Source organism: Chiloscyllium punctatum, chromosome 29 (genome assembly GCF_047496795.1).
Source record: "Chiloscyllium punctatum isolate Juve2018m chromosome 29, sChiPun1.3, whole genome shotgun sequence".
NCBI classification, from domain to species: Eukaryota; Metazoa; Chordata; class Chondrichthyes; order Orectolobiformes; family Hemiscylliidae; genus Chiloscyllium; species Chiloscyllium punctatum.
In genome coordinates this window covers 71,208,834-71,235,887 of record NC_092767.1, presented here as the reverse complement: position 1 = coordinate 71,235,887, position 27,054 = coordinate 71,208,834, and the positions used below count along the sequence as shown (strand labels likewise).

Below are 27,054 nucleotides of genomic sequence, written 5' to 3'. Positions count from 1 at the left end.
ATTTCTTCACTTAAAAAGTGTACATCTCTGTACCCCAGAGAGGTATGGATTGTCCAGTTCAAGGTAGAGATTGATAGAATGTTGGTGATGAAGGGAGTCAAGGGGAAAGTGAAATAGAGACAGAAGATCAGCTGCAGACTTCATAAATGGTAGAACAATACAAAGGGCTGAATGGCCACCTCCTGCACCTACTTGTGTTTCTCTTGGTTGTAAACTAGAGGAGAGGGATTACAGGAAGCTCTAGGGATTTGGAGGATTCCAAACACAGATTGTGAATTTGAACTGGTAATAGACCTGGACCCAAGCTAGATCAATGAAATGCAGAGGAGGGGTGAGAGTGGAGGTGGCGATCTAGAGATATTCTATTACTATGAAGAGACATAAAATCATAGCGATTTACGGCATGGAAACAGACCCTTCAGTCAGACTCTTCCATGCTGACCAAATATCCTAAATGAACCTAGTCCCAGTTGCTAACATTTGGCTCATATCCCTCTAAACCCTTCTTATTCATGTACCCATCCAGATGCCTTTTACATGTTTTAATTGTACCAGCCTCCACCACTTCCACTGGCAGTTTGTTCCATACATGCACCACCCTCTGCATGAAAATGTTATCCCTCAACCTATGTCCTAGAGTTTTGGACTTTCCTACTCTGCAGAAAAGACCTTGACTATTCACCCTATCCATGCCCCTCGTGATTTTTACCCCTCAGCCTCTGAACTACAGGGAAAGCAGCCCCACTTTTATCTTATTTTGGGAAGTAGTTTACAGGTGTTGCAGGGCACTTGTGATTTTAATCATGTACAGTACAATGGCATAGAAGGGCAAGTGCAGGAATGCAAGTTTTGTTGTATATTCATGAATTTACTGATGTTCTATGAATCTAGCTGGACACTGCTTCATTATGTATACACATTCTCTCTCCTGAGCGGGGGTGAGTGATGGACTGGGGCGCGCCTCGCTCCTCCGAGCTGGTTGAGGGGGGAGCCGCGTTCCCGAGACGATCTTGAGAATGCGGTGGCGCGCATTCTTGGCAAACAAAAAAAAAATATCTCTCACGCCACAGCCCCGACCCCTCCCTCCAAACTCCATTAACAATGCCTTCTATTTTGTTTTAGGAGGTTGAGTCGCAGCGTGTGCACGGGGCGGTGTCGCGCACCTCGACAGCTGGGTACGAGCATGGAGGCGCGTTCCAGAGCGGGATGGCGCTCAAGCGAGGGAAGTACGAGCATGGAGGCGCGTGCACGAGGCAGACTGTCACACTGTGTTGTGTGAGAGTAAAGGAGGGTTTGCACCGAGAAGGCAGGAGGGGAGGGAGGGAGGTTTTGAGGGGGTGGGGTGGGCAAACAGTGTGAGTGAGTGCAACCCAAACTCCCGGAGTGAGAGAGGGAGGGGGGGAGTTTGCACTTCCCTCTCTCCACCCTCCCTTGCCCCTGTCCACCACCCCCTCTTCCCTTCCCCCCCCCCCCCCCAACCCCCGTCCCTGGTGCAGATGCTGGAGAGTCTCCCCCACGGGGCTGCGGAGCGCTGTGTGCCGGCCAGAGCAGCGGGAGCAATGGAGAGAGCGGCCAGCGCTGCTGCCGCTTCTGCTGCCGGCGCCGGGAATCAGAACTGGAGACCGGGGCAGCAAGGGTGAGTGAGAGCCGGAGACCCCGGCAGCCTTGGGTCCGTGCGGAAGGGGAAAGGGGGGGGGGTTGAGAAACTGAGAAGGTGAGACGGGGAGAGAGAGGCACTGAGAAACTAAGGGGAAAGGGCGAGACTGCGGAAAGAGGGGAATGAGAAATCGGGCAGAGGTGGGGGGAAAAGTGTGGAAAGAGAGAATGTGAAATTGGAGAGAGAGAGAGAGAGAAAAGTGAAAAAGGAAGAATGAGAAATTGGAAGGAGAAAGTGGAAAAAGAAGGAATGAGAAATTGGAAGGAGAAAGTGGAAACAAAATGAGAAATTGGAGAGAGGTGTGTAAAGAGGGAGTGACAAATTGAAGAGAGGAAAAATTGTGAAAAGGGGGAGAGTAAAAGTGTGAAAAGAGGGGGTGTGAAATTGGGGAGAGAAAAAAGTGTGAAAAGAGGGAGTGTGAAATTGGGGAGAGAAAAAGAAGGGAGTGAGAAATTGTAAGGAGAAATTGGATGAAGAAAGTGGGAACAGAAGGAAGGTGAAAGGGGGAGATGAGAAATTAGGTAGAGCAAAAATGTGAAAAGGAGAAATGAGAAAATGGAAACTGAAAGTGAGAAATTGGGGAATGAGAAATTGGAGAGAGGGAAATTCAGGAAAGGGAAAATGAAAGGAGGGTAAAAGGAGGAATACAGGAAAGAAGGAAATGAGAATAAGAGAGTGGGAAAGAGGGAGTATGAAATTGGGGACCAGATGCATGAAAAATGGGAGAAGGGAAATGAAAATCTTGGAGAAGAAAGAAATTTAGAAGAGGGTGTAAGAAATTGGGGGTAAGTGGAAATGAGAGAGTAGGGAAAAGGAGAGATTGAGAAACTGGAGGAAAGAGAATCTGAGAAAGATTGCTCAACTGCAGAAAGAAAAGTGAATCTGGGGAAAATAAGGTGCAGAAAGGAAAATGTGTGGGGAAATGGGAAAGGGATAATTGCAATAAAGTGAGAATGGAATGAAGATTGAAAATTGGAGAAATGATAAAGAATCTATGGAAAAGAGGATTGGGAGAGGTAGAGATAAGGAGACAAAATGAGAAAGGGGAAAAGGAAATAAGAAGGAAAGTGAGGCAAAGGAAATATCAGGTGAAAATCCAGGGAAGAGTTTGAGGAATTCAGGTAAGGAGGAGAAGTGATGGGAATGAGAGAATCATGGAGAAAAAGAGATTAGGAGAGGAACTGAAGAGGAACTGGTCTGGAGAGAAACTGAAGGGAAATTAGAGAGATCAGAAAATGAGGAAGCAGAGTGTCAGACCATTGGGCTGACAGTTTTTTTAAGGAAGGGTACAGGAATGTAATGAAAAATAGATTCAATTAGATTAAACCTCTTCCAAAATGGAAAATTGGTGTGGCAAGAGACAGACTGAAGATTGAATGGGAAGAAAAACAGAGTGGTGGATGTGTCAAGTGAAATATTGTGAATTGAAAAGGGGGGGGGGGATACCAATGATCAAACGATAAGAAAGCAATAACTAATTAAAGGAAAGGAGACAAGCTGAAGAGGACAGTAAATACTTCCAGCTACATGCAAGTTTATTTGGAATGTATCAGGACAGATGAGAGGAAATCGCGGTCAAATAAATAGCAGAAATAGATGAGCAGAAAATTAAAGGGAGTAAAAGTAGAGAGAAAGCAAATGAAGATCATAGAGGTACAAGGAGGTAAAACAATAAAGGACAGTGAGGAGAAAGGTGTACAGTGAAAAGCAAGAAGGAGGATTAATTTCTTAATTTAAATAGTGAGTATATAGTTGCATACTTGACCACATAAGGGTTCACAGATAAAAGTGTGATCTTTGAACTGGGATTATTAGCTTCCAAGTGTTGTATTTACAACAATCATTGCATGATTGTGCTGCTTTCCGAGAAATGCAATATTGAACAATTGGACCAGATCAAAGCAGAGGACTTAGTTTAGTAATGTATCTGAAATAGATGCCTGTTGGTGCGGCTAAGTTGATAATCACCAGTGGAGTTCTTTTTATAACAAAATATTTTCATAGTTTTTCAAAACATTAGATGAGTAACTATGTAACTTTTTTGACCAAAGAGTTTTCATTTAAATTGAGCCTATGCTGATCTCAAAGATTTAATATGTTTTGGTTGGAGTGAATTAAACGACCATCACTGTAAATATTGATGTGTAAACAAGATAGAGGGAATTCTCTCTGTCTCGGAATTGGTTAACTTTATTTAAATTCATTTCAAATGAGATTTATCCAAAACAAAAAATGAAATTTGTTTGAGGGTTAACTTTCACAAGGTGTAAAGCTGTGTAGCAGGAGATAATGAAGGGTTTGGGTTCAGTCCTGGCTTAAGGAGAAACAAAAGAAGCAAATGGTTCTGAAGCTGCTTGCTAAATACTGGAGAGGCCAGGCACTTGGGAGATTCGGCCTTGCGTTACTGACCTGAGGTGCTGGGCACTCCCTCCTCGTCATCATCATCTTAATGTCCTGGCATTCTCTGGTATCCAAGTCTTTTGTAAGCGTACGCTTGGATTGTGGCTCCGGCATGCAAACAGGCTGCAGTTGAAAGTGCAGTAGGTGTATTGTACACTTACAGGAGCTGCAGAAAAAGAGAGAGAGAGAGAGAGAGAGAGAAAGAGAGATCCACACATGAGAGACACAGTTGCCAGAGGGGAGTGAGTCGTTCCATCTTGGTCCTTTTTGCAAATCCAGGAATTGACAAACAGGCACTTGTAAGCAGTTGAGTGAATGGCCAATTTCTCTCTTTAATCTGCATGTTTCACCGTTCCTCTCAAACGCGGTGTTGTGTACGTGTGGGCATGGGATGTTTTTATTTCAGATCTGTAGATTATCTCATGGTGAAGTCACGTAGTGTTGCTGTTTCTATTTTACATTCATTTTACTTTCCTTGAGAAACTTTTATTTTGATTTAAAGCATCTGTGACAGCCAGCTATTATGACTGAGCTCTCTGCTGCTGGCTATGTAAGGTGTCACTCTCTTCCAAGTCTGTGTGGAGGAGGTTTATGAAACTGTGAATGGGAGGAATTCAGAATTGAAATGCAGAAGGTGCTGGAGAGAAGAAAGCTTTGGCCATGGGAAAGAAGGAAAGTCGAGATTAATATTTGGGCTCTGTGGCAGTTCGAAGAGACGATGTTAAATGCTATGTCTCTCTGCCTCTATCTCTGTCTGTCTGTCTGTCTTCCTTTCCCCAAGCTTGATAGTATTCCCATGCTTTCTGCTTCTCTGTTTCGTACCTTTCTTCAACAGCATGGATGTGAGTCATTTTTTTGATTTGTTCAACTTGTGCATCTGCGGTAAAGTTTAAGGAGGGAAGGTAATATATGTTAGAGTGAATGGATTAGCCAGCATCTGAAAATAGGGGCGAGATGCAGTTTCAGGTGAACGAGCAGGACCTGCAACTTTGAAATCTTTCATCTTTTTGCTTTGAATTTCCAGTTTTGGCAGCACAACCATTTGGCCCATTAACACTTTCTGCATCCTGCTCTACCCTCATTCCTAATCTTCACGGTTCACCTGTTATTTCCTGAGTCTAGACCTTGAAATCTTTTCCCCAAACCCTCCCACCTGCTTTAAAGATGCTTTGTAAACCCTGCCTCTTTGACCAAGCTCTCGGTCAGCTGTCCTAATGTGTTCTTTTGTGGTTGAGTGTCAAATTTTGTCTAATACCCTTCCTGTGAAGTAGCATTCTACAGTGTTAAAGATTCCACATAAATGCAAATTAATGTTTGCAGGAGCTGTTCAAGCTGGGTTCAATTCCTCCATTCCCTTCCCTTGCAGCTCTGCAAATGTTTGCCTTGCAAGTATTTTACCTGATTCCCTTTGGAAAGTGCCTATGGAATCTGCTTCCACTGTCCTAAAAGGCAGTGCATTCCAGATCACAACAGCCCTAGAGTATTTTACGTGCCATGCAGACTAGAAGGAGCATGATGAGCCAGTGGCAGTGCCAACTTTGACGTGGAACCCCTTAATGACAGAAAGATAATGCCCGATTGCTAGCCAGTGAGAGTGAATCTTGAAACAATAGGATAGAACCGGAAGAATTCCAGACATTTACAGTGCGTTGTGTGTGCCAGAGAGGTTACAAGATTCAAGAATGAGGAGAGGCCATTCAATCCCATGAGTTTGTTCTGTCTGACTGATCTGTCCCGTTCATGCTTTGCCAATCTCTTTGTATCTGAAGCATGAAGTCACAAGTCAGCATGTTATAATCCAATGGGTTTATTTAAAATCACAAGCTTTCGGAGCGCTGCTCCTTCCTCAGGTAAAGACTTCACTCCGAAAGCTTGTGATTTTAAATAAACCCAGTGGGCTAATACCTGGTGATGTGTGACTTCTGACTTTGTCCACCCCACTCCAACAGTGGTGTCTGCACATCACATCTGCAGGTTTCTCCCTAGTTTGGACTTGGGTCCGCGAGCCTTCAGCAGTACCACTGGACTGACCCAACACTTTGCAGATCCTACTGGAGGCAAGTAGGTTTTCAAAACGTTGTGGGTGGGTGGAAAAAATGACCAAGCAATCTACAAATTCTGAAGGGGGAGGGACAGAAATAGTATGTTAAACTGCTATTTAACTTTGTGCCAGACTAGGTTTCCTCTCGCCAGACCTTGGAGCAGCATTGATATTCATAGTTCGGCCACTTTGTAGAGAAAGTGGAGGTGTGAGATGGCGAGTAGGCCATTGCTGTATTTGCCCTGGGGAGCTTGGGCTAGGAAATCCAAACTCTTTACCGTGTGGGGTACACAAAAAAGACACTTAAATTTGTGTTAAACATTTCAAAGCATTTTGTAGTTTGTATGGTCATAATGTGGCAAACTGGCATCCAATTTGTCCACAGTGAGCTCCCACAAAAAAACTGATAAAGTCTGTTGGATGTGATCTAAACATTGGTCAGGGTACCTCATATAACTTCCTGGCTTGATTTTTTTTCCCCCCCTAAAGCTAGAGAGAGTGGGCAGTTCCTTGTTCAAGTCTCATCCAAAAAGTGACCCCTTGAGCAGTGCAGTATCAGGATGTGGTACTGATTGTGGCATTCAGACCTCTGGAGTGGGACTTGAGCCTATGACTTTAAGAGGAAGGAGAGGGTTGTACACTCATCTGCAGCGTACAAATGGAACAGTGCTACAGGAGTTGTGCAAAAGGGAAGATGACTTTGCAGAGTTCAGATGTTGCAAGGCTGAAAAGGGAAGGCATTGTAATGTGCAATTTTTCGTATAGCTATTTCTTTCTTGTGGTATTGAAGCTTTTGATAGAGCTGGAGATTTGCTGGGCTTTTTTTTCCCTCGAAAGAAGCAGGCACCTGATATTCTATTAACTTGTCTCATCCTCACGTTTTTTGTTTTGCGAAGCAGTATGATGCTAACAGTGTGGGTTCAATTCCCACACCAGTTAAGGTTGCCATGAAGGACTCTCCTTCTCAACCTCTACCGTCCCCTGAGGTATGTGGTTCCTAGGTTAAACCACTATCAGTTGTTTCTCCCTAATGAGAGAGCAGCCCTCTGGCCTAATAAGACGATGGTGACTCAAGTTCATTAGAGGCAGTCCTTAGAAGGTTCACTGGGATGATTCATGGTATGAAGAGATTGTCTTATGAACAATGGCTAAACAAGTTGGGACTCACTGCAATTTGGATGATTGAGGTTTGATCTCAGTGAAACATATAGGATTCTGAAGGGGCTTGATGGAGTAAACGCTGAGAGGGTGTTTCCCCTCCTGGGAGAATCTGGGACCAGAAAGTACAGTCCCAGGGGTGACTGAGATGAGGAGGAATTTCTTCTCTGAGGGTTGTAAGTCTTTGGAAGTCCTTGCCCCAGAGAGCTGTGGAAGCATAGTCCTTGTGTATATTTGAGGCTGAGAGGTTCTTGATCAATCAATAGGGGAGTCAAGGGTTACAGGGGAAGGGCAAGAAAGTGGGTGTGAGGAATGTTAGATGAGCCACGATCCTATTGAATGGCAGAGCAGGCTCAAGGGGCTGAATGGCTTACTCCACTTCCTATTGCTTTTGGTCTAATCCTTCTTTCATTATGTCCATATGGGGTTAATTGGATGTGAGTGAGAGTTTGTAAAGCAATTTTATAAAAGAATTGCTATAATCATGTTTGACTGTATGGAGTTGGTGATTGGCCATGTTTCTGTCGTCTTAGGTGCGACTCCATAGTTTATGAAGGAAATACAATTGTGTCTGTTCAAAGCAAATAATGGCCGTTTGAAGCCAAGCTTGGGGTTGCGGACTGTGGGAGAAAGGAAAGACTGAAATGAAAACTGACAAACACACAATCTTGTTGATGTGCTTAAAGCATGCTGCAGCTTTATAAGAAGTGCCTACTAATGGTGATATTTGTAGTGACAATCAAGAATGTAACAGACAAAAGGAAGATGGATAGAGGGCAATGTGATTTAGCATGAATGTCAATGAGCACATTCCTTTGCATGTAAGAAGTGATCTTATTGAAACTTAAGCGGTTTTGAGGAGGCTTGACCGGGTGGATGTGGGGAGAATGTTTTTTTCTGTTATAGGGCAGTTGGAGGTGACATTTCCTAATAAATGGTCTCCCATTTAAGACCACAATGAGGACTTTTTTTCCCTGTAAGTGACATTAATTATTGGAATTCTGTCTCCCAGATAACTTGAGGCTGAGTACTTGAACATGTTCAAGATTGAGTTAGGTTTTGTTTTTGATTGGCGATTGGTGTGGGGTGTAGGTGGGGAAGTGGAGCTGAAGCTGCCATAACTTTATGGTTGGAGGAACATGTCGGGGGGCTGAATGACCTACTCCTGTTCCTGATATCTTGGCCAACATTCATCTCTCATCCAACGTCGCCAAAAGGAATTACCTGCAGATAAGTGGCACAGTGGTTAGCATTGCTGCCTCACAGCGCCACAGACCCGGGTTCAATTCCCGCCTCAGGCAACTGTCTGTGTGGAGTTTGCACATTCTCCCCGTGTCTGTGTGGGTTTCCTCCCACATTCCAAAAATGTGCAGGTTAGGTGAATGGCCATGCTAAATTGCCTGTAGTGTTAGGTGAAGGGGTAAATGTAGGGGAATGGGTCTGGGTGGGTTGCTCTTCAGAGGGTCAGTGTGGACTTGTTGGGCCGAATTGACTGTTTCCACACTGTAAGTAATCTAATCTAATCTAATCTATTGCTGTTAGTGGGAAATTACTGTGCACAAATTTCCTGCATTATGACGAGTGACATTGTTGGGGGAAAGTTGAGATGGTTTTTCTTGGATCATTGATGTCTGGGGAGAGAGTCAGTTGAGCTTTTCAACATCATGAAGGATTTTGTGGCCTTTGAAAACAGAAATTGCTGGAAAAGCTCAGCAAATCTGGCAGCATCTGTGGAGAGAAATCAGAGTTAATGTTTTGGGTCAAGTGACCCTTACTCAGATTTTGTGGGCATCCTGGCATTTGTTGCCTATCCCTAATTGCCCCAAAAGGAGTGGCTGGCTAGGGCCATTTCAGACGACAGTTAAGAGTCAATGACCTTGTGTGGGTCTGGAGTCACATGGAGGCCAGACCAGGCAAGGACGGCAGATTTCCTTGCTTAAAGTGAATGAGAGGGTGTTGTCATAAAGTAATAACAGCCTCGGTAGTGGTGACCAACTTTTTTAATTCCTCGGTTTTTCGGGGGAAAGAAAATTAGTTGAATTTAAATTTCATCTCTTGCTGTGGCAGGGTTTGAACCCACATCATTGTCTGTGTCTCTAGATTAGTAGTCTGGAGAGGTTATTGCCACCTCCCAGTAGAGTAAATAGAGAGAAACTAGTAGGAGGGTCAGTAACAAGAGGATAAAGATTTAAAAATTACTTTTCAAAAGAACCGGAGATGAATTGAGGAGAATATTTTAAAAATGCAATGACGTTTGATGTAAAATCATTAAACTGAAACAGCAAGAAATCCAACAATAATTGGTTAAAAAAAGCAAATTAAATAAATGCTACAGTGGGAAAATAAGCAAAAATTTAAGGGGAGAGGGTTGTAAGAAATGTTGGGTAGCTGTGCAGAAGGGCTAGCACAGGAATTTAATGGGCAGAGTGGCTTTCTTCTCTGCTGTATCATTCCAAGAGATGGCTTAACTCTCTCTCGTCTGAAAGCAGCTTTCGGTTCCCAAAGCAACCTTCTCACTATCTTTGTACTACAAGACTGCTGTCAGATTTATCACCCAGCAAATTCTTTGCAGACCAATGATGACATTAGAGAATTGCACAGAACCAGAGGCTGCCACATTAAAACAACAAAATAAATGTTGTTTGTGTTTCTGGAATGAGCGAGAAGAAAGAAATGACTAAGTGGATTGTGTTCGGGTGATTTGCGAGACGCTGTCATGACACGGCGTGGAACCAGGGTTGGGGGCTGAAGGGCCTGATCCTGTTCCTCGAATTATCATTGTTTTTTTTCCTGCTTGTTACCTAGTTTGCATTTTAGGAAAAAAACCCACCAATGCAGACTTGATGAACTATAAGGAAAGAGAGGTTTGCACTTGTGTGGCGCAGGTTGCAACCGTGGAATGCCTTGCAGCCAGCAATTTTATTTTTGAAGTGCAGGAAATGCAGCCACCAGTTTCTGCACAGCAAGATCTCACAATGATAACAGAAATGGATTTTTGTTTTCATTTTTTTGTGCGGCAATGATTGTGGGACAAATGGGTACAGGGGCTTCCTATCCTTTCCCCCACCCCGCTCATCATTGAATTGCTGCTCTGGGATTGTTACGCTTACTCCTTGGTTTAACATCCCATCTGAAAGGCAGTACTTCTGACAGTGTGGGGCTCCCTTACTACTGTACTGGAGAGTCTGTATGTGGACCCCAGAAGCGAACCCACAACTTTGAGACTCTGTGGAGCAAACGTACTGCCCACTGACACATTCCATAATCACCTAATAATTGTTTCATTATGAAGTCATATTTTATTACAATAATGTAACAGGCTGAACGGCCTAATCCTGTTCCTATAATTCTGATGGATTCCTGTATTCCTATAATTTGATAGATTCCAAAGATAATACTTGACTGATTTATTACAAGATTTGGGTATTTGTAGAGGGACAGAGCAAATCTAAAAGATATGATTTAAATTTTGCTTTCAGACTGTTAGAATCACGCCTGGAACCAATATTCAAATTACCGTATCATTGCATATTACATTTTTAAAAAATGAAAACAGGTTGCAATTTTATAGTTCTCCTTGCAATTAAAGTATATTTGATAGACCTGAAGCCAATATGCACTGTTTCCTTCAGGCTATCTGTTGGCATTTTTAGGTTTCTTTTCTATTTTCACTTTGTGGTAGGAGGAGCTTTTTTTAAGATTAATTTTTTTAAGAAGCGCAATTCTTTTCCTTTCTCTCCTGTCTGTTGTCAGTGTGAAATTTGTGTTGTCAACTTTGCCATCAGCCCCATCCTAATCTCCCGCCGGCCACACCCCACTCCCCCTCCTTTTGGTAACCCATGATGCCCCCACCCCCCCTGCCCAGCGAGGAAGTGCTGCATCGTCATGGGCACTTGCTGTCTGATTGGGAGAGACCAAAGGGCGGGAAGAATATTTGCACTGGATAGGGAGGTTGGGCGTTTGGTGGTTGGGGTAGTGTGGTGGGGGTTCCTGTATGATATGAGAATCCAGTGAAGGGGAGAGAGAGGCAGTGGGTATGTGCCTCTCATCTTCGTGTCACTGGGTAGGTTGGCTTTCCCATTTGGGCATGGCTGTCCAACATCTTTCCATTAAAGCAGGCTCATCCCTCCCCTTCCAGACTGCCAACAGGATCCTCACCATCTCACCTTGACCAAATTCTGCCCCAGCCCCCTATGTCCATCTTGTTTGTCTGGATGGAACTTTTCCCAGTGTTTGTTTTCTCCAGCATTTTGACCCAGTGCTGATGAAGGATTGGATGTGTATTCCCAACGTAGGACGGTCTGGGACTTGGAGCAGAGTCGCGTTCTTGCGTGCCTGTTGGCTGCGATCTTTTCAACAATGGAAGTCATAGGTTGTGTAGGTGCTGTTAAAGGAGGGAAACAGGGAGTTAAACATCTCACTGCTCTGCTTGTTGTGAATTTAGACGGTGTATTCCCACCGAGAGAAATTGGAGAGTGAGAGTTGAGAAGTTTTGCTGTAACTACAGGGAGCGTCTTGGTGAGATGAGATATCATCCATTGCTCTGCATTGTAGCTTTCTAGGCAAAGGATGTGTCTAGAGATCACTTTGTACTGCCTGCACCAATTTACTGTAAATAAATCCACCAAAGGTCTTCAAGCCAACAGAATTGGCCAGTCTCTGTGGTGCAATTGGTCATTGTGTTTGGCTGTTAACCAAGCGGTTGGTGGTTCAAGACCACCTGGGAATGGAGCTTTTGCTGTTTCCGTTCTGTCATGTTTCTTTGTTGCATTATTCTGGGTTGTCAATGGGGTTAGAAAAATGTTCCCCAAACAGAAATCTTATCCAGTGAGTAAACACAAAAGTGTTTCTATATAGAGGATGGCTCAGTGGTTAGCACTGCTGCCTCTCAGTGCCAGGGACTCAGGTTTGATTTCATCCTTGGGCGACTGTCTGTGTGGAGTTTGCATGTTTTCTCCGTGTCTGCGTGGATTTCCTCTGGGTACTCTGGTTTCCACCCACAGTCCAAAGATGTGCAGGTTAGGTGGATTGGCCATGCTAACTTGCCCCATATTGTCAAGGGATGTGCAGGCTAGGTGGATTATCCAAGGGAAATGCAGGGTTACAAGGATGGGGTGGGTCTGGTTGGGATGCAGTTCAAGGGGTCAGTGTAGACTTGATGGGCTGAATGGCTTGCTTCCAGGATTCTGATTCTATGTATTATGTGTAGCATAATTAATCGCTGCAATGGGAAGTCTAGAATTAGGGATTAAAGTCTTGGAGTAAGCGACTAGCTCTTTAGGAGATGTTAAGATAAATTTCTGCGCTTTGCTTGTGAATCTTTGGAATTCTCCACCCGAGAGAGTTGTAGTGGCAGAGCTATTGAATGCAGAATGTTCCAGACAAGAACTGATGAATTTTTTTTTGCTTTGGAGGGAATTGAGGGATATGGGGATAGGAGAGGAAGGTGGATTTGAGATTGACAATCAGCCAGGATTGTCAATGGCGGGACAAGCTCAAAACACTGTATGACATATTTATTCTTTTAAATTCTGATTCCAGCCCAATCTGATTTTATTTGTCTGCAGTAACAGGATGTTAGACAGTAATCACGATCAAAAACCTCTTTCTTGTGACCCACTGTTTCAGAAATATGCAAAGACATTAATTGAATAACACATGGTGAGAAAAATAGATGACTTGTCCATAAATTTTACATCCTATAACATGCTCAATATATAGAGATGTCTTGTCTCTAAGCTGTAATCTGCCTCAATTGTACTTGCTTTCGAAAAAGTAGGATTTATAATACAGTTAGGAGGACGATGAAATCCCAGCATTTTTACATCTGTCAGAATGGGAGACGGTTTTATTTCTGTCAATGTAAGGTTATTAAATGGGCGACAAACAACATTTGTAATGTGAATCATTGAAGTAAAATGTTTTTAATGTTTTTAGGTAATTTGTTAGGATTGGAAATGTAACGTTATTTTCTGAATGAATGAAGCAACAGTTGCTGTTGCTGTCTGTTTCTTGTAAAAGTTTCTCTCTGTGAATTTCACTGTACTTTTGTCTCTTTCTGCTTGTTTGCATCTCTGCTCCAACTACTTGTGTCTCTGTCATGTTCTCTCTTTTTGACTTTTGACCTTTTGTGTGACAATCTCTAGGTTTATCTCTTCCTCACTTTCTCTAATTTTCAATATTTCTCTCCCTAGGTATCTTACTCTTGCTTTCAATCTATCTTGTGGACTTTGAGTTGCACGTTCTTGCTTTCTCATGTTCTCCTTGCACACTCTTTTTGCTTGCGCGCACCTTTTATATGTCACTCTTTCTTTCAATCTCTCTCTTACCGGGTTAAAATGATATGCTCTCCCTTTCTCTTTGAATTCATCTCAAGCTGAGCTACAAATCTCACACGACTTGTGTTTTCTATTGCATCTTTCACAACCTGAGAATTTTTATTTATGTGTCACTGTGTGGGTAGTACGTCTCTCATTTAGAGCAGAAAAGATGGACTGAATGGTCTCCTTTGGTTCTGTAAATTGCTTTCACAGTCTGGCATCTCAAAGCAATTTGAAGTCACTGCTCTCCCTCCAAACTGCTGCAATCCCAACACCTTGTACCTAGTCTCCATTCCACAACAGAGGGGAAAAGTAGTCAGAAAAGACTTGCATTTATGTAGCACCTTGCCAAAGTTCGGCATGGCCTCTTGTGGTCCGAGTGCTTTACTACCCATGTGGTGCTTTCTTGATTTAGAATCTAGAATTTAAGCTAATCTGACCACATAATCACCATTAATTTATAGTTTTTAAAAAACCCATCTCATTCACTGATCCCCATTACCTGGTCTGGGCCATGTGTGACTGCAGATCTGCAGTAATGGGATTGACTCTTAACTGCTTTCTGGGCAGTTAGAGGGTCGGGTAATAAATGCCAGCGATGCCAACATCCTATGAACAAATTTAAAAAGGAAAGGCTGTCTAGTCCAATGCACAATCTTTTCACCTTATAACGTGTGATCTCGCTCCGTTGGCATCTCCCTTAAAATTTCTGTTCATGGTTTCTATTGGCTCTCCTTCCTGCATTTCTGTTCTCATGGTGCTAACTGGCGTTCACCCTTAAGCAAGAAGCCGTGAGGCTCCCCAGCTCCCTCCTTATTCAGCTTTGAGTTAATTGCAGTGCTCTAAGGGACTGAATTTTGTTTTCCATGACTATTGGGGAGTCTATAGTACGATCCCAATAAGGTAATCATCCCTTTTTTACTTCTCAGTTCCACCCAAATAACTTCCCTGGACATATTCCCAGAAATATCCTCCTTAAGTACAGCTGTAATGTTATCCCTCGTTAAAAACGCTCACTTGGCTCCCTCCTTTCTATCCTTCCTATAGCATTTGTATCCTGGAACATTTAGCCACCAGTCCTGTCCATCCCTGAGCCACATCTCTGCAATTGCTATGATACCCCAGTCCCATGTTCCTAACCATGCTCTGAGTTCATCAGCCTTCCCTGTTAGGCCTCTTACATTGAAATAAATCCAGTTTAATTTATCTTGTTCTCTGCTTTGTTCCTGACTGTTTGTGACTCACTTCTTCTCCCAACTGTACCAGTCTCAGACGGATCTCTTTCCTCACTTTCCCTGGGTGCCATCCCCTACCGTAATAGTTTAAATCCTCCCAAGCAGCTCTAGCAAATCTTCCTGCCAGGATGTAAGTCCCCTTCCAATTCAGGTGGCACAGTGGTTAGCACTGCTGCCTCACAGCGTCATTTCCCGCCTTAGGCTACTGACTGTGTGGAGTTTGCGCATTCTCCCAGTGTCTGCGTGGGTTTCCTCCGGGTGCTCCAGTTTCCTTCCACAGACCAAAGATGTGCAGGTTAGGTGAATTGGCCATGTTAAATTGCCCGTAGTGTTAGGTAAGGGGTAAATGTAGGGGTATGGGTGGGTTGTGCTTCAGTGGATCGGTGTGGACTTGTTGGGCCGAAGGGCCTGTTTCCACACTGTAATGTAATCTAAAAAATCTAAATCTAATCTAATCCGTCCTCCTTGTACAGGTCATTTCTACACCAGAAGAGATTCCAATGATCCAAAAATGTGAACCCGTCTCCCATGCACCAGCTCCTCAGCCACGCATTTATCTGCTCTGTCCTCCTATTCCTACCCTCACCAGCTCGTAGCATTGGGAGTAATCCAGATATTACTATCCTCGAGGACCTCCTTTTTAAATTCCTGCCTATCTTCCTATATTCTCCCTTCAGAATCTCATCTTTTTCCCTTCCTATGTCATTGTTCCAATGTGCACAACGACCTCCTTCTAGTCCCACTCCCCTTTGAGAACATTCTACACTCTCTCCGCGATATGCTTTCCTTTATTGGTCAGAGCATTGCGTATAGGGGTTGGAAGGTCCTGTTGTGGCTATACAGGACATTGGTTAGGCTTTTTGAATATTGTGTGCAATTCTGGTCTCCCTCCTCCTGGAAGGATGTTGTGAAACTTGAAAGGGTTCAGAAAAGATTTACAAGGATGTTGCCAGGGCTGGAGCTGTAGGGAGAGGCTGAATACACTGGGGCTGTTTTCCCTGGAACGTTGGGGCTGAGGGGTGACCTTGTAGAGGTTTATAAAATCATGAGGGGCATGGATAGGGTAAATAGACAAGGTCTTTTCCCTGGGGTGGGGGAGTCCAGAACCAGAGGGCATAGGTTTAAGATGAAAGGGGAAAAATTTAAAAGGGGCCTAAAAGGCAACTGTTTCACAGAGAGGGTGGTGTGTGTATGGAATGAGCTGCCAGAGGAAGTGGTGGAGACTGGTACAATTACAACATTTAAAAGGAATCTGGATGGGTATATGAATAGGAAGGGTTTAGAGGGATATCGGCCAAATGCTGGAAAATGGGACTAGATTAGGTTAGGATAACTGGTTGGCATGGACAGGTTGGACCGAAGGATCTGCTTCCATGCTGTACATCTCTATGACTCAATGAATGGGCGCCCCTTTGTCCCTCGAGCTTCATTGCTTGACGTGTGATGCCACACTCCCTGAAGTGTCTGATTATTCCTTTCTTTAGAGCTTGTCCTTGCCAGGAACCTTGGCCTTCAAACCTGCCCCAAGATTTGCAATCATCCACTTCCTCCTCAAAAAGAAATCCCTGGTTGTAATTTGCTTATTCCTGAAGGCAAGGACGTGTCTTTCCCCTTTAAAACAGATTATGAGTAAGAGATGGACAGTTTCTGGGCAATGTACACAAGAAATCAGATGAAATTCAATAAGGACTTTAGCAGAATTACAAAATAATTACAGAAAATCCATTTATATGTAAATCCTTGCCAAGCCTGGGACTCTCGATGACTTAAGTCAATACTTTGCTGTAGAGATACATTCAGTCAACCACAGCCCTTTTAGTTTTACAGTCAGTCATTGCAAGGATGTTAATCTTGCAGCATTTACACTCATCTATTGCCAACTAATAATTATGGAGTTTCATATTCTAGTCATTGGAGGGAGAGAGTTGTAGATTTCACAGGATGATATAAACTCTGAGGGTTAGGTTATGAAGGGGAGATTTCACAAAGCAGAGGTGCATTGCCTGGGATTTAGGTTAAAGGATGACTTGATAGATTTTTTTAACATATTAAGGGAAGTAGAAAAAACTCTCTCACCTACTTATCTCCACTTTTAGGAAGTTTAGAGTCATTGAGATGTACAGCATGAAAATAGACCCTTCGGTCCAACTTGTCCATGCTGACCAGATATCCGAAATTAATCTAGTCCCATTATCCAGTATTTGGCCCATATCCCTCTAAACTCTTCCTTTTTATGTACACATCCAGATGCCTTTCAAATGTTGTAATTGTACCTGCCTCCAGCACGTCCTCTGGCAGCTCATTCCATGCACACACCACCCTCTGCATGAAAATGTTGCCCCTCTGGTTCCTTTTAAATCTTTCCCCTCTCACTTTAAGCCAATGCCCACTAGTTTTAGACTCCCCTACCCTGGGGAAAAGATCTTGTCTATTCACCTATCCATGCCCCTCATGATCTTAAAAACCTCTATAAGGTCACCTCTCAGTCTCCAAAACTCCAGGGAAAATAGCCCCAGCCTGTTCAGCCTCTCCCTATTGCTCAAACCCTCCAACCCTGGCAACATCCTCATAAATCTTTTCTGAACCCTTTCAAGTTTCACAACATCCTTCTGAAAGCAGGGAGACCAGAACTGAACACTGTATTCCAAAAATGGCCTAACCGATGTCCTGTACAGCAGCAACATGACGTCCAAACTCCTATACTCAATGCTCCGATCAATAAAGGCAAGCTGAGGATAAAGGGGCATGGGTTATAAGTTAAAACCAAGCCTTTGAGGATAGAATTGTGGTGACAGTGGATTTGAAGACTCCCGTGGATTATATTGAAGAAGATTTCCTGGGTGGAGGGAATCCTGGCCAATTTTCATTCCTTAACTAACATGACTAAAGAAACAAATCATCTGGGGATAAATTATCAGTCACTTGAGAGAGGAAATTTGATAATGCAGCTGGAGAAGAAGGGGGTGATCTTGCTGAATTGAAGGTGATAGGCGAGAACTCTATTCCACATCTATATTCCTCAGTGTCTAAAACCCAGGCGGACACTCCTGGTTTCAGTACAGAGGGAGTGCTGCACAGCCGGCTGGGCTAATGTCTTCCATTAGACATTAAACCAGATATTACTATTTTGAAGAAGTAAATGGAAGTTCTAGATCTCTTGGGCACCATCTTCTCCCGAATCGGCATCCCAAATCAAATGTTCTAGTCATTTATCATTTTGGTATTTGGTGGGCGCTTACCGTGTGCAAATTGTCTCCCATCTTCTTATAACACTGGCCACAGCTTAGAAACTCCTTAATTGGATGTAAAGGACTTTGGTACGTCTTCATTAATGCAAATCTTTCTGGCAGATGGAATATTTTCTCAAAACTGCTAAGTTAAATCTTAAGTGACTGAAATAAAGTGTTTATGTTTAAAGAGCAAATGGATGTGTTCACAGCTTTTTTTTTGTGTGGCCTTCTCTGTAAGTCCTTTTCTTCACAATTTGGGCTAACCAATTTGTACACAGTGAGATTCTGCGGTTGAATTAAGTGAGCGGTTACCGTCCTACTTGGGTATATTGGTTGAGGGTAGAATGTTTTAATTATGCCTTGGGGTCTTTGATGTCTAACTGTGAGGGTTGACTGGAACTTGAAAGTTACATCTTTTCCAAACGATGTGGTTTGCTGGCACTGTGGCACCCTCTGTGTACTGCGTTGGGAGTGTGGGCCTGGATTATACACTCCAGTCCTGAAGAGGGGCTCAAATCCATAGCCTTCTCAATCAAAAATGAGGGTCTTGTTACCAAATCCAGCCGATACCAGGAGGCTTAAACGATTTAGCTTTGAATCTTGTTGGCAGTTTGATAACTGAAACTGGAAAGCAAATTCAGGAGGGCAAAGGGTTGATTTAAACCAGAGGGATCCACGACCTCTGCCACTTGCACAAACTCCAAATCAATCAGTTTGTGTGCTTCGACTCTAAGCGCTGTCTCTCAGTAATTAGATCTTGCAATAAAATTTAATCTGCTGTTCCCAATCAGCTGGAACCAGCCTGCAGCTCCCCGGATTTTCTGCCCCACAGTTGAAAACGGAACACACAGCTGCTTTGTTGTGGCAAACTTGCATCATTTCAGAAGCAAGTGGCACTCGAATCGCGCTCTGTTCCTGAATTTTTGTACAATCTGATAGTGACTTGGGCGATGCTCCCTCGGGCGTGAGGTCAAATAATTGAAAAGGGCGGAGGGACTCCATTTAGCTTAACAGAAAGATGCCCCAAATAATTTATTTTGGTTGAAGGACTGGAGGTCTAAAATAAGCTGAGAATGGTGGAGAAACTATGCAGGTCTGGCAACATTTGTGGAGAATGAGAAATAGAGTTAATGTTTCAAGTCCAGTACAACTGAACAGTCATACTAGACTTGACACATTAACTTTATTTCTCTCCCCACAGATGTAGCCAGACCTCCTGAATTTGTCCAGCATTCTCAATGTTTGTTTCAGATCTCCAGCGTCCAAAGTATTTTTCCTTTAATGAAAGCAGAGAGTGCTGGAGAGATAGCAGTGTTAACGTTTCAACTCCATAGAATCCTTGTAGTGTGGAAACAGGCCCTGCGGCCCATCAAGTCCAAATCGACCCTTCAAAGAGTAACCCACCCAGACCCATTCCTCTACCCTATTATCCTCTATTTACCCCTGACTAATGCACCTAACCTACACATCTCTGAACACTATGAGCAATTTAGCATGGTTGGTTCACCCTAACCTGCACATCTTTGGAATGTGGGAGGAAACCCACGCAGACACAGGGGGAATGTGCAGACAGTCGCCTGGGGTTGGAATCGAACCCAGGTCCCTGGCACTGAGAGGCAGCAGTGCCAGCCATTGAGCTACTGTGCCACCTGGTTTGAGTCTTCCTAGGAACTGGAGCATGGTGGTCTTTATGCTGTAGACAGAGGGGGAGAATGAGCCAGTAGAACAGAGGATGAGGGTGCCCAGAGCAGAAGACAAAAGGAGTAATAGTGGTAAAGGAGTAATAGAGATGTAAAATAGGAGTAAATAAATGTGTGAAAGTGAGAATTGGGTCCACTCTGCTGATAGCAAAGCCAACAAGATACAAACAAGTGACAGCCTGGGGAGGAGGGATAGTAAAATCAGAGGTACAAAGTTCAGGCTCTGAAGTTGTGGAACTTGAATCGAGTCGAGAAAACATGGTGCTGGAAAAAGCACAGTAGGTCAAGCTGCGTCCGAGGATCAAGAGAGTCAACATTTAAGGCATAACCTTTGTGGACTGGGGCGGGGGAGGGAAAGGGGGCTGAGAGATAAATAGCGGGAGGTGCTAGGGGAAATGTAGGGGTGACAGGTGGGCGAAGGTAGGAGGTGATGGTGATAGGTCGGCGAAAAGTTTGGAGTCTGAGATGCTGTGAAGTGTCGGAGTCGAAAGTGTTCCTCCAGAGTGCATTGAACTTTGTTGGGACAATACAGCAGGCTCAGGTCAGAAATGTTAGCATGAGGGCAAGGTACTTTTATTGAGATGGCAAGGAACTGGGAAGTCCTACAGACAGAGGAGAAGTGTTCTGCAAAGTCGTCAGCCAGTTTATGTTTTGTCCCTCTAATGTAGAGGAGACCCGCAAATTTCTATTGGGTATCCACTCCAACCTAGAAAGATCTCAAGGTAGATTCTCAGTTGATCTGTGGGACTTGTTGGTGTTTGAACTTGATGCTGGCTGAGAGAGGTTTCAATCATCGTACGCCCGAATCACAGTCACTCGGTTGTCCATATTCCCTCTATAAATCATTGAAACGCCTCAATTTTGCAAATATTTCATTTCCATGTTCATCCAATTCCTTTTTGAAAGCTTCAGTTGCACGAATCCCTTACAACACTACATTGCAAATCATTCATAACCCTGAATAAATTCCAGCCTGCAACTCATTTTAGCTGTCTATTGTTCAATTTGTATGCCATCCAAAACCCTCAATTCTGTTGTCTTTCAACTTAGTCTTGGTTATTAAGATTTGACAGTACACAAACAAGTCAATGGATTGAGGAGTGGCAGATGGAGTTTAATTTAGATTAATGCGAGGTGCTGCATTTTGGGAAAGCAAATCTTCGCAGGACTTGTACACTTAACGGTAAGGTCCTAGGGAGTGTTGCTGAACAAAGAGATCTTGGATTGCAGGTCCATAGCTCTTTGAAAGTAGAGTCACAGATAGATAGGATAGTGAAGAAGGCGTTTGGTATGCTTTCCTTTATTGGTCAGAGCATTGAGTACAGGAGTTGGGAGGTCATGTTGCGGCTATACAGGACATTGGTTAGGCCACTGTTGGAATATTGCATGCAATTCTGGTCTCCTTCCTATCGGAAGGATGTTGTGAAACTTGAAAGGGTTCAGAAAAGATTTACAGGGATGTTGCCAGGGTTGGAAGGTTTGAGCTATAGGGAGAGGTTGAAAAGGCTGGGGCTGTTTTCCCTGGAGTATTGGATGAGGGGTGACCTTATAGAGGTTTATAAAATCATGAGGGGCATGGATAGGGTAAATAGACAAGGTGTTTTCCCTGGGGTGGGGGAATCCAGAATTAGAGGGCATAGGCTTAAGGTGAGAAGTGAGAGATATAAAAGAGACTTAAGGGGCAACTTTTTCACGCAGAGGGTGGTACATATGTGGGATGGGCTGCCAGAGGAAGTGGTGGAGGCTAATGCAGTTGCAACATTTAAAAGGTATCTGGATTGGTATATGAATGGGAAGGGTTTGAAGGGATATGGGCCAGGTGCTGGCAGATGGGACTAGATTGGGTTGGGCTATCTGGTTGGCATGGATGAGTTGGTCCGAAGGGTCTGTTTCCGTGCTGTACATCTCTGACCCTATGACCTCCCATGATATTGCCCAAGGTGAGCTGTCCAACATCATGATTTGTAATGATAGAGGTCACAGAGTCATAGTCATAGAGACCTACAGCACGGAAACAGACCCTTCAGTCCAACCCGTCCATGCCAACCAGATATCCCAACCCAATCTAGTCCCACCTGCCAGCACCCGGCCCGTATCCCTCCAAACCCTTCCTATTCATATACCCATCCAGATGCCTTTTAAATGTTGCAATTTTACAGCCTCCACCACTTCCTCTGGTAGCCCATTCCATACACGTACCACCCTCTGCGAGACAAAGTTGCCCTTTAGGTCTCTCTTATACCTTTCCCCTCTCACCTTAAACCTATGCCCTCTAGTTCTGGGAACAGACCTTGATTATTTACCCTATCCATGCCCCTCATGATTTTATAAACCTCTCTAAGATCACCCCTCAGCCTCTGACGTTCCAGGGAAAACAGCACCAGCCTATTTAGCCTCTGCTTGTAGCTCAAATTCTTCAACCCTGTCAACATCCTTGTAAATCTTTTTTTGAGCCCTCTCAAGTTTCACGACATCCTTCTAATAGGGTGTTAGCAGCAAAGTGTGATTTTAGCATTCTTGCATAAAGTGCATGCAATATTCAAGGTTCTGAATAAAAATCGTACAATTTCAATTAAATATCTTTTTGCTTTCAAAAGTCTGTTACTGGCTGCATCGGCTGTGATCCTGTCAGAATGGACACGATTGCTTTCTTTTCTTTTGGGGACATGGTTGTCTTTGAAGGTGCAATTGTTGGGGTTGATTTACAGGAAAGTCAGGACTATGTAATATCCATGGCTTGGTAGCCCTCACCTTCGAATCAGCAAGTTGTGGATACAATTCTCACTCAATTTGCATTGCCCTTCCCAGGGCACAATACTGTGGGAGTGCCACCCTGTTAGAAGTGCTGTATTTTGGATGAGGTGGATACAAATGGTCCCCAGTGCACTTCCTGATATTTATGGCTCCATCCGTGGGAGCTTTCCGGACATGAATTGGTTGCTACATTGCAATCATTGGCTACATAAACATACATTATTAGTTCGAAATTATTTTGAGCCCTCCTGAGATTGTAAAAGGTGCTATACAAAAGCAAGGCTTTTGTCTTAGAAACAAATACATTTGATGATCCTTTTTCACCCAGACCATGACGACCCTAGTTGATCCTCTTACCCACTCCAAGAAATCTGTCAGTTTCTTTATGGATTAACATACACCAAGAGTGAGCTACAGAATGGAATGTAATCAGGGGGATCAGTGGGTTTGTGTATGTAATCACAGATACCCTGGAGTGAGTAACAGACTGAGATCTTTAGTTTAATTTGGCATCATGTTTGGCACAACATCGTGGTCTGAGGGCCTGTTCCTGTGCTGTACAGTTCTATGTTCTATCTGATCGAGAGGTTCAGGGATTAATATATAGAATAACAGATATGCAAGAGTGAATTGCAGACTGGGATCTAATCGGGTTTATGTAGCGAATAACAGACACCCAGGAGTGAGTTATCGACTGGATCCAATTGAGGGGTTCAAGTGAGATTTTAATTGTTGAATTTCCCATTGCTCTCCTATTTAGGGTTTATTTTTACTTTAATCTTATAATATGCTCCTAATGATTCCCTTGCTGACCCTGATTCCAGGCTGTAGCTCACTGTTAGTCATCTCTGACCCTTTATGTGCAGCTCAGTTCCTCACATCGAATGGCCCCATGGTAGCGATTCTCATTAGAAATGCGGCATTAAACAACGCATCCCCATTTTCAGCAGCCCCTACCAACACCCCAGTCACCAGCTGTTTGCAAACTGTCTTTTTGGCCACTCTGAATACCAGTATCCAGCAGAATCCAGGCTCAGAGGACTGGATTGTTCCGCAAAAAAACTGCCTCACTTTTATATTAGTCATTTGTTATCTTAATGGCATCTTGCTTTGTGCAACCTTATTTTCTGATCCCAAGCTACTTATTTCCATCCCTGAGAGTATTTTGAACAGAAGTCTTTTGAAGTGCCCAAGTGGAATGGATATCTGAATTGTGAATGTCAATCACAACTGTACAATTGGGGGCAAAAACACAAATTGCTGCCAGACTTGCTGAGCTTTTCCAGCAATCTCTGTTTATATTTCTGATTTCCAGAATCTGCAGTTCTTTTGTTTATTTTTGTATAATCAGGGTCTCCACTTGGTTTACATACAGAATGACAGATACCTGGGAGTGAGTTACAGACTGAAATCTAATTGAGAGGTTCAAGGGCTTTATATACAGAATGACAGATGAGAATCTGATGGAGGAATTCAGGTGGTTTCGACATAATAACAGACACCTGGGAGTGAGTTACAGACTGGAATCTAATTGAGGGGTTTAGTAGGGTTTATATATAGAAAACAGATACTCGGGAGTGAGCTACAGACTGGAATCTAATTGAGGGGTTTGTGTGGTTTTTATATAGAATAGCAGATACCTGAGAGTGAGTTACAGACTGGAATCTAATTGAGGGGTTTGGGTGGGGTATATATAAAACAGCAGATACCTGGGAGTGAGTTACAAACTGGAATCTAATTCAGGAGTTTGGGACTTGCATAGAACTTTTAAAAACCCATGTATATATAATTCTTTCTAAGACTACCTGAAATACTTTGTACATGTAGTCATTGCTGTAATGACAGAACTGAATCCTGGGGCTGAGTTCCAGACTGGAATGTAATTGGATGCTTAGAATATTAATGTTCAGAGCAATTCATATTGTGGAGCAGGTTACAGGCTGCTCTGTAATTGAAGGGTTTAAGTTAACCAGATTGTTATGGGAACTCAGTGATTGAAAGTTTAGCTCCTAATCCTGTCTTACAAACGCATTTGTTAATATCACTGCAATGTGGTAACAGAGCAAAAAACTTTGTATTCATTTCCTTGGGGATATTTTTCTGATCCCTCACCATAAACCCAGAGACGTGAGACACTTTCTGGCATGGAGCTGGGGCTCTCATTGGGTCTAATGCCCAAGTTCCTGCAGACAACTGGGAGAACCCTCAGGCTGTTGAGTCCCATTGCATCGCTGCTCTAATTATTGATGGAAATGTTGACTGAAACCTTCATCAAGTAATGGAATGAAGAAGCATGAACACTCAAGTCGTCTTGCACCTATTTTCACTTGCTCCATTGACTTGTACTTGAAAAGCATTGAAGCTAAGGAGAAGGTAAAGACTGTCCCATTTCACTCCTGGGCACTAGTACTTACTCTGCCATTAGACTGAGCAGTCTTAGGTAGAACTCTTGCTTCTTAACCAAAGGATTGATGGTTGAGAGGGACTTAGTTGAGGCCAACACTCCCAGTGCAGTGCTGAGGGAATGCCACTCGCTCCTGGATTGTCCTGGTGCAGATTTCGTCCATTGTGCCTGCGTCAGTTCTATTCCCTTGTGTTAGTCTCCTGACTTCTCCTCAAATCCCTGCACGTTGTTTCTATCCAAATAACCATCCAGTTCCCTCTTGAATGCTACAATTAAACCTGCCTCCACCACTCTTTCAGGCAGAGCATTCCAGATCCTGACTACTTGATTTGTAAAGTAAGACTTTTCTCACATGACCATTGTTTTGTTTTGAGATCACTAAGTGTATGCCGTCTCATTCTTTCTTTTCCAAATGGGAACGGTTGCTCTCTGTGCACACGATCCAGCCGTAGGGTCGTAGAGGTCTACCTTCGGCCCATCAAGCCTGTGGTGATCAAAGTCAAGCATTTAAATATTCTACATTTATGATTTTGGAAGTCTCTATTAACTTTCCACTATGGAACAGAGGAATTAGGAGTAGGCAATTCAACCCTTTGAGCCCATTCTGCCATTTAACATGATCAAGGCTGATCTTATCCGGGTCTCAGCTCTATTTTCCTGCCTGTTCCCCATAGCCCTTTGTCCCACTTTTTTAACAGAAACATATCTTTTTATCTCTAGAATTTGTTGATTGATTCTGCCTGTGCTGTACTCTGGGGGAGTGAATTCCACAGATTCACAACCCCCTGAGAGAAGTAGTTTTCTCATCTCAGTTTTGAACCTATCTCCTCTAACTCTATATAGAGTCATAGAGATGTACAGCATGGAAACAGACCCTTCGGTCCAGCCTGACCATGCCGACCAGATATCCCAACCCAATCTACTCCCACCTGCCAGCACCCGGCCCATATCCCCCCAAACCCTTCCTATCCATATACCCATCCAAATGCCTCTTAAATGTTGCAATTGTACCAGCCTCCACCACTTCCTCTGGCAGCTCATTCCATAAACGTACCACCCTCTGCGTGAAAAAGTTGCCCCTTAGGTCTCTTTTATATCTTTCCCCTCTCACCCTAAACCTATGCCCTCTAGTTCTGGACTCCCCAACCCCAGGGAAAAGACTTTGTCTATTTATCCTATCCATGCCCCTCATAATTTTGTAAACCTCTGTAAGGTCATCCCTCAGCCTCCGACGCTCCAGGGAAAACAGCCCCAGCCTGTTCAGCCTCTCCCTGTAGCTCAGATCCTCCAACCCTGGCAACATCCTTGTAAATCCTTTCAAGTTTCACAACATCTTTCCGATAGGAAGGATACCAGAATTGCATGCAATATTCCAACAGTGGCTTAACCAATGTCCTGTACAGCCGCAACATGACCTCCCAACTCCTGTACTCAATACTCTGACCAATAAAGGAAAGTATACCAAACGCCGCCTTCACTATCCTATCTACCTATGACTCCACTTTCAAGGAGCTATGAACCTGCATTCCAAGGTCTCTTTGTTCAGCAACACTCCCTAGGACCTTACCATTAAGTGTATAAGTCCTGCTAAGATTTGTTTTCCCAAAATGCAGCACCTCGCATTTATCTGAATTAAACTCCACCTGCCACTTCTCAGCCCATTGGCCCATCTGGTCACAGCCGATGCAGCCAGTAACAGACTTTTGAAAGCAAAAAGATATTTAATTGAAATTGTACGATTTTTATTCAGAACCTTGAATATTGCATGCACTTTATGCAAGAATGCTAAAATCACACTTTGCTGCTAACACCCTATTAGAAGGATGTCGTGAAACTTGAGAGGGCTCAAAAAAAGATTTACAAGGATGTTGACAGGGTTGAAGAATTTGAGCTACAAGCAGAGGCTAAATAGGCTGGTGCTGTTTTCCCTGGAACGTCAGAGGCTGAGGGGTGATCTTAGAGAGGTTTATAAAATCATGAGGGGCATGGATAGGGTAAATAATCAAGGTCTGTTCCCAGAACTAGAGGGCATAGGTTTAAGGTGAGAGGGGAAAGGTATAAGAGAGACCTAAAGGGCAACTTTGTCTCGCAGAGGGTGGTACGTGTATGGAATGGGCTACCAGAGGAAGTGGTGGAGGCTGTAAAATTGCAATAT

General features: G+C 43.6%; 1 protein-coding gene across 5 annotated transcripts in view; it reads left to right on the top strand.

Moving 5' to 3' along the window:
• Positions 1-1,340: 1,340 nt before the first annotated feature.
• npas1 (neuronal PAS domain protein 1) overlaps positions 1,341-27,054 on the top strand; it is a 442,697-nt gene continuing 416,983 nt past the window's right edge. For all 5 annotated transcript variants that reach the window (XM_072549368.1, XM_072549363.1, XM_072549362.1 and 2 more), the window contains exon 1: positions 1,341-1,636. In XM_072549368.1, the coding sequence (XP_072405469.1) occupies positions 1,497-1,636 (140 nt within the window). In that variant the 5' untranslated portion in view covers positions 1,341-1,496. The remainder of the gene's footprint in view (positions 1,637-27,054) is intronic.